The sequence below is a fragment of the Acomys minous genome, assembly GCF_964271855.1.
Source record: "Acomys minous genome assembly, chromosome: 16".
NCBI classification, from domain to species: domain Eukaryota; kingdom Metazoa; phylum Chordata; class Mammalia; order Rodentia; family Muridae; genus Acomys; species Acomys minous.
Window position 1 is genome coordinate 65265704 of NC_140498.1, and position 12478 is coordinate 65278181.

At 46.1% G+C, this 12478-nt stretch overlaps 1 protein-coding gene across 2 annotated transcripts in view; it reads right to left on the minus strand.

Annotated features, from left to right (window-relative positions):
* EIF2AK1 (eukaryotic translation initiation factor 2 alpha kinase 1) overlaps positions 1 to 12478 on the minus strand; it is a 42637-nt gene that overhangs the window by 11896 nt on the left and 18263 nt on the right. For both annotated transcript variants that reach the window (XM_084762515.1, XM_084762514.1), the window contains exons 7-11: positions 9143 to 9242; positions 5763 to 5820; positions 4822 to 5146; positions 1676 to 1787; positions 6 to 106 (exon numbers count right to left, since the gene is read on the minus strand). In XM_084762515.1, the coding sequence (XP_084618641.1) occupies positions 6 to 106; positions 1676 to 1787; positions 4822 to 5146; positions 5763 to 5820; positions 9143 to 9242 (696 nt within the window). The remainder of the gene's footprint in view (positions 1 to 5; positions 107 to 1675; positions 1788 to 4821; positions 5147 to 5762; positions 5821 to 9142; positions 9243 to 12478) is intronic.

The following is a 12478-nucleotide window of genomic DNA, read 5'->3' on the forward strand; positions in this document are numbered from 1 at the left end:
CTTACCTTCAGATCTCTGTGGACAATGCCCATGTTGTGTATGTAAAAGACACCTTCCACCAGTTCTTGAAAAATTTTTGTTGCAACACTGGCCATAACATAGGGACCTGGAATTTTAAAAATGAACAGTTTCACATCCGTACTTCTTTGAACTCATTAAATGACATTAACATCTAAATGTTAAAAGGTTATGTTAAAACAAGTTAACCTTTTCTTTTGGCGGGGAGGTTGCAAGGACAGAGTGCAGATATGAAGGGATGGAGTATGAATGGGATTAAGGTACATAATATGAAACAAAGAACCAATAAAAAGTTTGATCTGGGTCGGGCGGTAAACGCCTTTAATCCCCGCAGGCAGATCTCCATGAGCTTGAGGCCAGCCTGGTCTACAAAGTGAGTTCCAGTGACAGCTAGGGCTGTTACACAGAGAAACCCTGTCTTGAAAAAAACATTAAAAAAAAAAAAAAAAAAAAAAAAGCTTAGATGCCCTGTACTAAAACAAAAGCTCAAGTTTTGAAACATAACAGGAGGAAGGGGTGTGGGCTCTAACTTTTTAAGTTTTATTTATGTGTATGTGTGTGTGTGTGGATGGCATACATGTACCGCAAATGTGTGGAGGTCAGAGGACAACTTGTGGAGTCAGTTCTCTTTTCCTACTGTGTGAGTCCAAGGGCTCCAAGTCAGCTTAGGGGGGCGAGGACCTTTACCCACTGAACCGTCTCACCAGCCCTTTTGTTGTCGATGACAGTCTTGTATTGAAACCTGGAACTCAAGACAACCTCTTATTTTAACCTCTTGAGTCCTTGGATTGAAGGTATGAGCCACCAGCCACACCGGCTACAGTAAGAGTTTCATAGCAAGGGCAGGCATGGTTGGTTTGTACCTGCGATCCCAACTGTGATTCCCATAATTCCTCAGGCCAAGGGACAAGCTGAGCTTTGGAGTTCACTGGCCTGCCAACCTAGCTAAATCAGGAAGCTGTTCAGTGAAGACACACGAGTCTCATAAATAAGGTGGGGAAAGACTGAGGAAGACAGCCTCTAAAACCAGCCTCTGGTCTCCACAGGCATGTGAATGTGCACACAAACATGTACATTTAACATGTATGTGCACCAAAAAACTCCTGTCCCAAATCATTGATCTAAATTCTGTCATATTACAAGTTAAATAATGTCTTACATGTCTTTTCCCATTGCTATCATAAAATGGCCTGATAAGAGCAACTCAGGGGAGAAAAGGCTTATTTCATCTCACAGTTCAAGGTTATATATAGCCTTTCATCACAGAAAGGCTATCATGGCAGCAGCTTGAAGCCACTGACTATACATAACACCTCCAGTCAGAAGTGAGAGAGCAATAGATGAATATCATCACTCAGCTCACTTTCTCCCTTTCATACAGTCCAGGATCACAGCTCCGGGGATGGTGCCACCCACAGTGGGCACGTCTTCCCACCTCAACTAAACTAATTAAGATAATCCCTTACAGGTATCCCCAGAGGCTAACCTTACCTATATAATCCCTCCCAGGTGTGTCAAAAACAAATCCAGGTAATTCTAGATCCTGCCAAGGTTGACAACACCCACCATCACAAATTCCAACAAACGTGTTATCACAGATAAACTGGCAAATACATAATTGTTTTTTTTAAAAATAGGATTTATAGATGATACTTACAGGCGGCTTCATCCACGTATTCCCGGCTCCGCTTGTTCCTCTCAGCTATCCAGTCCCACAGGGAGAGCTCGCACAGCTGCATCTGGATGTGCAACATCAGATGGTACCGAACCTAGAGGACACACACAGGCTCCCATCTGCAAAGTCTCATGGTCCTAACTGGCCAGCAAATACTCACTGGCCTACTCTAGGTCAAACACCGTGACTTCACTGCGGCCTGAAGTCTCCCAAAGGAGACTGATAAGCAGAGAAGACCGTGTAGCCTGAGGCTGGAGATGTGGCGCAGTTGGTAAAGTGCTTGCTCAGCATGTAGGAACCCATGGGCAACATGCCCAGCGCTGTATAAACCAAGCACGGTGCGTGCCTGTAACCCTAGCACTCAGGAGGTGGAAGCTCAAGGTGACACAAAGGCAGGGGGGGTCTGGTAATAGGAGTCTTAGCAAAGTACGTCCTGGCATAAGGAACGCTAGGCCCAATGGCGGGAGCTTTTGACTGTGGCACCGAGGAACTGATTCTGAAGCTTATGTGGTCTGCTCAGTGTCACAGTGTCTGTTCACAATTGATGCTTGTCTTGGGGGCTTTCTTTGTGGCTCTAGAAGTGGAACCTTGCAAGTGCTGTATCATGAAACTATATAGTGTATAGTATAGTATAGTATAGTATAGTATATAAACAATATAGTGTATAGTACCGTACAGTATAGTACAGTGTATAGATGAAGCATGACAGAATGTCCGCGCGGTATCCGACAGCTGTCCATAGTCTCCCAAGTGCACATACGTGAGTTGGGATGGTGGTTTGGATGAGAGTGGCCTCCACAGGCTCAACTATTTGAATGCTTGGTACCAGTTGGTGGGAACTGTTTGGGAAGGACTAGGAGGTGTGGCCTTGGAGGAGATGTATTACAGAGGGCAGGCTTTGAGGTCTCAAACACCCACGCCATTCCTAGTTAGCCCTCTCTACCTCCTGCTTGTGTCTTAAGATGTGAGGTGTCTGTAAAGGAAAAATTAGTTTTCTCCAACAGAGTCTCGCCGGGCGTGGTGGCGCACACCTTTAATCCCAGCACTCAGGAGGCAGAGGCAGGTGGATTGCTGTTGAACTTGAGGCCAGCCTGGTCTACAAAGTGAGTCCAGGACAGCCAAGACTACACAGAGAAACGCTGTTTTGAAAAAAAAGGCAACAGAGTCTCACTGGGTATACAAACCACACTGAGGAACAGACCCCATGCCCAGTAATAGATAGCAAAAACAGAACTCAATGGCATTTTAGGAGGCTTCTTGCCTTGTAATGCTTTGTCTGAGCATTCTATCTGTCTATCTGTCTGTCTGTCTATCTATCTATCTATCTATCTATCTGTCTGTCTGTCTGTTTGTCTACTTTTCCCTTTACAGGCCTTTTGCAGATATATTATGGTTTCCGGAGTTGTGTTTTTATGGAATTTCTGTGTATGAATGTGTTTCTTGTGCTTACTCTTCGACTCTTCTGTTAGTTTGTTTCATCCTATTCTGGATTGTTTGTTTTCATTTTACCTTGTTTTATTATTGTGTTTTATAGATGCCTGTTTGTATAGAAAAAAGGTGTGCTTTGGTGGGTGTGGAGTTGGGGGAAGATAAACAGTAATTAGAATATATTGTATTTTTTCAAAATCTATTTTCAATTAAAAAAAGAAAAACTGAGCTCTCTGCTGCTGCTCCAGCACCCTGCCAGCCTGCTTGCTGCCAGGCTCCCTGCCTTGATGGTCACAGACTCCAACCCTCCGAAACTGTGAGCCCCAAATAAACTTTTCTTTCTATGAGTTGCCTTGGTCATGGCGCCTTATCACAGTAATACAAAGTTAACTATGAATAGTTGGCTTCATTATATTGCATCTAACTACAGAGAGAATGTTAAGCTCAAGGCAGCTGACTAAATTCAGCATTAAGGACAAGGTTCCATTTTTTAAAAGTATGTAGGCCCCCACCTGTAATCCTAGCACTCGGGAGGCAAAGGCAGGTTGGTCTCTGAGTTCAAGGCCAGCCTGGTCTATGTAGTGAGTTCCATGACAGCCAGGGTGGCACAGAGAAACCCTATCTTGAAAAAAAGCCCAAAAATCAAAACCACAAAATGTGTGGACAATACACCATTCTTTCATAAGAATTATTTTAGTGCACACAGATTTTCAGTCCTACCCTGACAGATTGTAATCTGTCATGTAGACTCTGTTAATGTTCAAGTGTTGTGTGTGCATGTATGGGGGGGAGGGGCCTGTGGATGTTCATGTGTACATGCAAGATGCATGTATATGTGGTGGCGAGAATTCAGTCTCAGGTGCTGTTCCTTGGGAGGTGGCCACCTTGTTTTTAGAGACCGGGCCCCAGGTCTCTCACTGGGGTGTAGGTTTTGTTGATTAGGATTCCAAGTGTGTAGCACCACACCCAGGTCAGGCTTACATGGCAAGCACTGTTCAGCTGACCTCTCTCCAGCCACTAAGGCTCTAGGTTTTCAAACTCTAACAATACTGATGAGAGTCTGACGAGCATATTAGCAAACTTACCATAGTCAATGGACACTGACAACTGACATGATAACCTTACAGGAGTCACCAAAAGTCACACTCCAAAAATAGAAACTTGTTGGGCATGAATATATGTATATATTTATAGTACAATGGTAACACATACCAGAAATCAGTGGTGAATGACGCTTCCAGGGCACACAGTAGAGACTATCTCGGGTGCACTGGCCCAATGGGAAGATCAACTAACTAAGCAATGAGGGAGGCGGACTACACAGGCCTTACAGCAGGCCTGCGGATGGGTTAGTACAGAGCTTGCTAGCATACACAAAGCCCTGGGTTTGATTCTCAGAGCTGCATGGACTGCATGTTGTGATGCAGGAGGATCAGAAGTTCAAGGTCATCTTTGACTACACAGCTCATTCCAGGTCTTCCTGGGCTATATTAAATCCTGTGTGGATTGGGGGAGGGAGGGACCCCAAACCTGAAAAGTACCATACAGCTAAAGGGACCACATTGAGTCTATGAGACTAAACAGAAGAAAAACCACGTGGAAAGATGGAACACTACCAGGCCAGAAGTCAGCCGAGGATGAAGGACGTCACACAAAGTCGAACCCCTTACACAGCTGTGGGATCTGGGAAAGCACTCTACCTCTGTCTGCCCCAGCAGGCTCACGCTGTCTTCAGGAGACTCATCCGTGGACGTGAAAGTCCCTTCCAAGTCTGAGTTATGCCCCAGCGGCAGCTGGTGCTTGACAACCGGTCTGACAGACAAATCAGTCAAGCCATTTTCTTGGAGCTCAATGGACGATTCAAATTCACTGCTCTTCCTGATCACTAAATTGGCCGTGTAGCTCACCAAGTTGTTATTCTCATTTTTAATGTCAGATTCGCCACAAGGTTTTTCTTTTTCAGGAGTGAGTTCAGAAAAGATAATGGATGAGCTGCTTTCGTTCTCTTTAATACCACCCTGATCTCTAGAAGTAAACAGACAGTAACACAGAAGTGAATGTAAACGACAGTGTCTAAACTACTCTAACTAAACAGCATCAGGCAGGTGTTTTTGGCAGATGCTTGTAATCTCAGCATCCCAGCATCATCTGGGAGGTGAAGGCAGGACAGGAGTATCAGTAGTTCAAGGCTATTCTCAGCTACATAGTAAGTTCTAGGCAAGCCTGGGCTACATGAGACCCAGTCTTAAATTTAAATAGCCATATTAAATGTCTAGCATTAACTTTGATTTAGAATATTGAGAGGGCCAGAAATCTGTAATCCCAAGACCAGGGAAACAGATTGTCAAAACTGAAGCTAGCCTGAGCTACAAAGTAAACTGAAGTTCAGTCTGAGCTGCATGGCAAGGCCCTGTACCAAATAAGTCAACTAAGGTAAATATGAACAACTATGACAGGAGAGTAATTTGGTATTTTGTAAGGAAAATAAACAAAATGACAAAAGGATAAAAAAAATAAAAAGAAACAAAAAAGAAAACAAGCAGAAAGGAAGTCTACAACACTCCAAGCAAAATACAAAAGAAGTCACTGCTGGTGACAGAAAGCAATGACTAATGTGCACACGGAGCACCAATCCACATACCTGTCCCCTTCGTTCTCCGACAGCACTTCGAGAGACGGCAGTTGCATGGGAACTCTGTCTGCCAAGCAGAAAGAAACACAAACATCTGCAAGCAGCCATGATTTTCAATGTACGGTCAAATTCGGAGCTAACACATACAGACAGCACCAAATGAAGCTGCAAGTCAAAAGGAGCACACAGAGTCTAAGAGACGGGGACACTCCGCGAACCCCAGAGACACAGTTCCCAGCACCACGGATCACCGAGGGTTCCAGAGTCTGAGAGTCAACACTAGGCACGGACTCAGCCTTAGTTCTGCTGCCGTGAAAAGCAGCTCCAGGCAAAAAGTGAGTGAGCTGGCTTAGCAGTTAGGAGCACTTGCTGCTCTCACAGAGGACTTAGTCCCCAGCATGCACATCGAGCAGCTTACAAACACCTGTAACTCCAGCTCCAGAACATCTGAAGCCCTCTTTGGGCTTCCGTGGGTACCTGGACATACATGGTACACACACACACACACACACACACACACACACACACACACACTACATACATAAAATCAATCTTTAAAGTAAGCTTATATTTTAATATACTTGACTGAAATTTGAATATCATACAACTTTTTCATAAAATATTCTGCTACTGATTTTTTTTTCATCTGGGTGTGTGTCTTTGTGGTGACGTGCTTTACATGGGTGTATGCATGTACGCATGTGGGTACTAGTGTACATGGCTGTGAGGACAGAGCTTAGTGTCTGATTGTCTTCCTCATTCTTTACCTTATCTTCTGAGACACAGTCTCTCATTGAGTCTGGAACTTATCAACTTGGTGACACTGGCCGGCCAGGGAGCCCCACAGAGGCCCACGGCTGGGACTGCAGTGCACACTGCAGCCTTACCTGGCTGCTAAGGATCCAAACTCAGGTCCTCCTGCCTACAAGGCAGACATTGTACAACTGAACCATTTCCCAGCCCCTCTTTCTGACTATTTGTAAGTGAAAGCCCTGGGGCTGGGGTACAGCAAGGCAGGAGAATGCTTGCCTAGCATGTACCAGGTCCTGCCTTCAATCCTTAGCACTAACAAAACAAAACAACAACTACTACTAAAAAGAAATTAAAGCTGCGTGTAAAGCGCATGCTTGTGCTCTCAGCCCTTAGGAGGCTGACATAAAATCCTGACTTGAAAGGCATTGAGCTGACTGAATTTTTGAAACTAATGTGTGAAGGGATACTGCCTCTGTGGCCAAATTGAGGCTATTATGGCCGCTGGCTATGGCCATTGCCACTGCCACTGAGGAGGCCTTGACGCGCGCGCGCGCGCGCGCGCGCGCGCACACACACACACACACACACACACACTGATTCATTTAGGGATTTCTCTACTGCCACTGCTGCTGCCTCAGCAGAGCTAGCCTAGAGTGCCTGACACCACCACCACCATACAAACCCTGTGACAGGATACCGTCCCCAAGCTGCAGGGAGCCTGCTGTCCTGCCCCCCACAAGTCCTTTGGCCCACAGTATCATCAACCCCAAGAGCTATGTTTAGTCCTTGAGCAGCAGGACACTAAAATTTAAAGAGGTCACTGCCAGTCCTCCTTCCCATGCTGGGGCTGTGGACATGGGAGACAAAATGGCCAGGGCTCTAGTCAGCGCCTCAGTGGGAGCTGTCCAGGGTGACTGTTCCTGCTTCAGCTGACTCTTTCCTGCCGCCTCCATGGGAGCTGTCTGTGGTGTCTAGTCCTGCTTCAGCCCACTGCTCAGTGAAAACCAGACACCTTTCCTGTCTCAGAAAGCCCGCTGTCGCTCTGGGAGCTGTCCATGATGACAACAGCCTTTCCTGCTCCAGCCTAGTGCCTTCACAGTGGACTCTTTGTAAATTTTGGACACACTGTAAACTATTACCCCTTAAGTCAGAAAACTGGTCAGACCTCTGCCCGAGAAAGCTCCAGCAGCCCAGCTGCCCCCCACCCCACCCCCAGACCTCTGTAACTGCCATCTCCAGGCCTCCAAGAGGACTCACACCAGATTATGCTAATTTGGGATGAGAAATCTGGACAAAAACTCACCAATCCCTGAGCTTCCCCCAGCTCAGGCTTGAAATCCCCCCAACTCCCTCTGTAAATCCCTGCCCCCTAGGAAACCCTATATAAACGCTGTGTCTGCCCAGATCTCCGCTGTCTCCTCCTGGGTTCATCCCTCCAATAAATCTCTTTTAAGAGATTTACTGCCTGCCTGTGACTCTTTCATCGGAAGAAAGAGGAGGAGAAGGAGGAATGAAGAAGGAGCGGGGCTCAGGCTCCAAAGGCTCCCCGGTTTCTCAGGGCTTGGGGGCTGCATTGTCTCTGAGGAGGCCTCCTCTCAGAGCTGTGAGGTTCCTGGCTCCCGTGCCTCAGGATACCCTTGGGACACTGTCCCACCTCAGGGCTGGGATACCTTTTCAGCTCTGAGTTGTAGAAACCCTTCCACTCGAGTCCTGAAGGCAGGCCATGTCACCCACACAATGCAAACAACAACAACAATGTGGGCTTGGTAATAGTGTAGACCTTGTCTCAAAAAAAATTTTTTTTTAAATAATAAGTAAATAAGGCTAAACCATTCTCAGTCTGTATATACAAGGGCAAGGCAGACTGGCTGGAGTGGAAGTTTAGCAGGCACTCATGAACAGATTGAGTACACAAAGGGGTAGGTGGAGACCAAAGCACTTCAGACTTGGGAATTTCCCCCCTAAAATATATATACAGAATACCAGAGGCCTCCCAATCCTAACTCCAAAAGGTTCAAATTGTACGCTTTATGAGGATATGGGAACTTTTCTCTTTTCAGATTTTTAGACTAGGGATGACTGACTTGTATCAATCAAACAAAAACCATTTCCCTTAGCCAGGCACGATGGTTCATGCCAGCAACCCTAGCTTTCTAGAGACACAGGCAGAGGAATTGCAGCAAATTGGAGGCCAGCATGTAGAAAATTGCAGGCCAGCCAGGACTTCATCTTCTGGACCAACAAGCATGTGTGTACATTCCCCCACACAGAAATCTACATATATACATGATTACAAGTAAATAAGCTAGGCAGCTAGGCACGGTGGTGGACGCCTTTATTCCCAGTACTTGGGAGGCAGACACAGGTAGATCTCCATGAGTTCAAGGTTAGCTAGGGCTACATAGACTTTGTCTCAAAAAACAAAACAAAACAAACAAACAAACAAAAAAAACTTAAAAAAAAAAAAGCTGGGCACAACCTTAAATCAAGCAGCAAAGGCAGGTAGACCTCGGTGAGTCTAAGACCAGCCAGACCTACATAGAAATTCCAGGACAGCCAGGGTTATAGAGAAAGACCTTGTCTCAAAAAACACCCACCCAAAGGAAAGGAAATAAATGAAATAAAAAGCAACTTACCTTGTGGCTGAATTACATGAACATGTTCTATCCATGCAGTGTGATAACCAACAATATTGGGATGTTGGAGACCTGCCAGAACTTTTACTTCCCGTAGCACCTAAACAAAGATTATTAGAATTTTTTTTTACTGGCAATCTGTTATCCAATAGTACTTGCCATGGAAGATTAATAGTAACCATCTAAAAAAGGAATCTGAACTACATAGAAATAATAAAACTGAAGATAAATAGCTATTGTTATTTGTTGCTATTATTTTTGAGACAGTATCACGGTATGCCGTCCTGGCTGGCTTTGAAGTCACAGAGGTCCTCCTCTCAAGTGCTGGGATTACAGGTGTGTGCCATCACACCCAGGCAAACAGCAACTCCACACTTACTTTATGTATCGATAGCTCATTTGAGTCCTATATCCCTCCTCACCATAAGTGAGAGGACCACTGTCATTCCTCCTATTGTTTGCTTTTATCTTTGTTCCTTTAAAAAAAGTTTTTGAAGGATTTATTTATTGTATAGGAGTGTTTTATCTGCAGAAGAGGGCATCAGATCACATTATAGATGGTTGTGAGCCACACATGTGGTTGCTGGTAACTGAACTCAGGATGTCTGGAAGAGCAGGTGGCGCTCTTAACCACTGAGCCATCTCTCTAGGCCCATGCTGCTGAGAATTTAGGGGCTTTGAGTATGCCAGCTAATCTCTCTACGGCTGAGCTGCACCCCCAGGCTCCGTGGAATGGGTTGTGTTTGCTTCTATGTGTTGATAGTGTCTCACAGTACAGTAGTCTGGCTTCAAACTCCTGATCCTCCTGCTCAGCCTTCTGAGCACTGGGATCACACTTGTGACATGAAGGATTTGTCAGTGTTATTTAAACAGTCAGAGACACAGTGACCTGGAGAAGGGAATTTATCCAGGACCTCACAGCATGTCAGTAAGAGATGGGCCAATACTGGGTCCATCCTTTCTTATGTAACAAGCTGGAGAGTATGGTAACCAAGTACTTAAAAAATTAAGTTTTCACTCATGCAAACAGCTCAGAAGGCAAAGAAAGGCACCCTGCTGTAAGCCTGATGACCTAACTCTGGTCCCTCATATCCACATGGTAGGAGAGAACCAACTGCCACAAGTTGTTCTCTGAGCTCCATACAAGCACTGCGGGCAAACATGGATGCACGGACATGCTCACAACCTGTCCCAAGACTTAGCCTTAGCATTTAGAAGGAGAGACTGGCTCATTTTGAGGCCAGCCTGGTCTACCCTGTGAAACATAATCTTAAAAATAAACTTGAAAAATCACAACGTGAAAGAAAAATTACATGAAATAAAAAGCTAGCTTCATATTTTCTATATTTACTGGTACAATGTGCTATTTAGCAAACATATATGTATAAATGCAGATCTAATCATTTCAAAACAAAGCCACACAGTTCGTGTCCCCCTGCAACTCCCTCCCGACTGTCCTCTCTGTGCTAGGGCAGAACCTAGAGCCTTTCACACGGAGGCAAGAGCTCCCACTCTGCAGTACATCCCAGCCTTCTGCTTACTTTTTGAGAAAGGGTCTTACTAAGTTGCCTGGCCTTGAACTCACTCGGAAGCCCTGGTAGGCCTTGAATTTTCAATTCTCCAGCCTGAGATGGGGGATCACATGCCCTCCTTTCTGTAACAGTGAAGTGTTGTTATACAGCCGTGGCTAAGCTAGTCTCCAGTGATCATCCCCGCTGCCCTCCCTGCAGCTTAGACTACTGGTGCATGTAGCAAGTCCAGCTCAAATCATACTGGTTTTAGTTTTTTGTTTTTGGTCCTCCCCCACCCCCACCCCGCCAAGATAGGGTTTCTTGGTGTATCCCTGGCTGTCCTGACTCGCTTTGTAGACCAGGCTGGCTCGAACTCAGAGATCCACCTGCCTCTGCCTCCAGTGCTCAGATTAAAGGCCTCTGCCACCACTGCCCAGCATGGGGGTGGCTTTTATGACAGGGTCTGATATAATCCAGTCTAGCCTGCAACTCGCTCTATCCCAGAAGTGGATCCTGAACTGATCCTCCTACTGTAGGGCTCGAGCAGGCCTGGCTTTGGCAAGCCTTGCCCTTCCCTCTCCCTTGTAAACCATAGATTATATACATCCTCAAAGCTAGCCATCAAGGTCTGTTCCCTTATTTGGACACTTTGTTATACCACTCTCATTTCTGAGGCTGACTACCAAGGTCCAGCAATCAAAAGCCCGCTTTGGTTCACCTAATTAACATGCCCAACAGAAACAAACCACTGACTACATCCTAGCCTATGCTAACACACACTTCCCCTTTCTCCCATGAAAAGTTATACATGCAAGGTCATTTGCTGCTGTTTTTCTGCTTGAGTCAGAGAGCAGCCACTTTTACTTATATTCCCCACTTAATAAAGGAGCTCTATGAGAAAATAGGTGTTTGGGTGTGGTTTGTGCCTAACCCAGAGTCTGAGAGGTATCCCCTCCCCCAACCCCACCCCACTGCCATGTGAGGGTTCCCTTCATGCAGGGACCAGTATGGCTGGAAACCCCCCAACCTTTTTTCACATTCTCCAGTCCTCCTGGTGCCTGATTCCTTCATCCAACAGTGGCTGATTGGTAAGTCCCCAACCCTTGCTGTCCTAAACAGACCCCAGGTTATCTATCAGGGGACAGCCTGTGTCCTATCTCTGTTCTATGACTCTGGGGAGTCTATGCCCCACCACGACCTTAATTGGCTAGGACGGTGGACCCCCTTGGATGGCTGATAGGCACATTCCATCCAGTCTAGCTTGGGCGGGGCTACCCCCTCCCTCACTTTTGGTGGCTGTGCTGCTAGAATCTGGTGCCTGCTCTTAACTGTCCAGAAACCCTGCAGATAGGTCTCAGATTCTTTCTTGGACCCATTGGGGTGCAGATTCACTGGGGTCCCTTTTTTGGTGATAGAGTCTGGGTGACAACCCTCTCATTCTCAGGAATTCTGGTCTGGGGTCTCAGGATACAGAGTCTCTAGACGTTAGTCCACTGAGCACCCACCAACAGTTCCACACGCTCAATTCTCACTGACTGGCCTTTGGAATGTCTCCTCCAAAACCTGAAACAGTTAAGCTCTCAGACGTCATATCTTCTAAATCAGTTCACTACGGTACCCAGGCTAGGCCTCTATATCCTCTAGACAACCAATCTAAATGGCCGCCTAACTGCTCCCTGGACCCTAACATTACTCAGGATCCTTACAGGGCTTGTGAGCACACAGGAAAATGGAAAGAGATCATTTGACCTCTCTGCTTTGTCCTTTCTTTGCTCTAAGCCGCGCCCCCCCCCCCCTTTAAGTCCTTAGCCCCTCTGGACTCTTC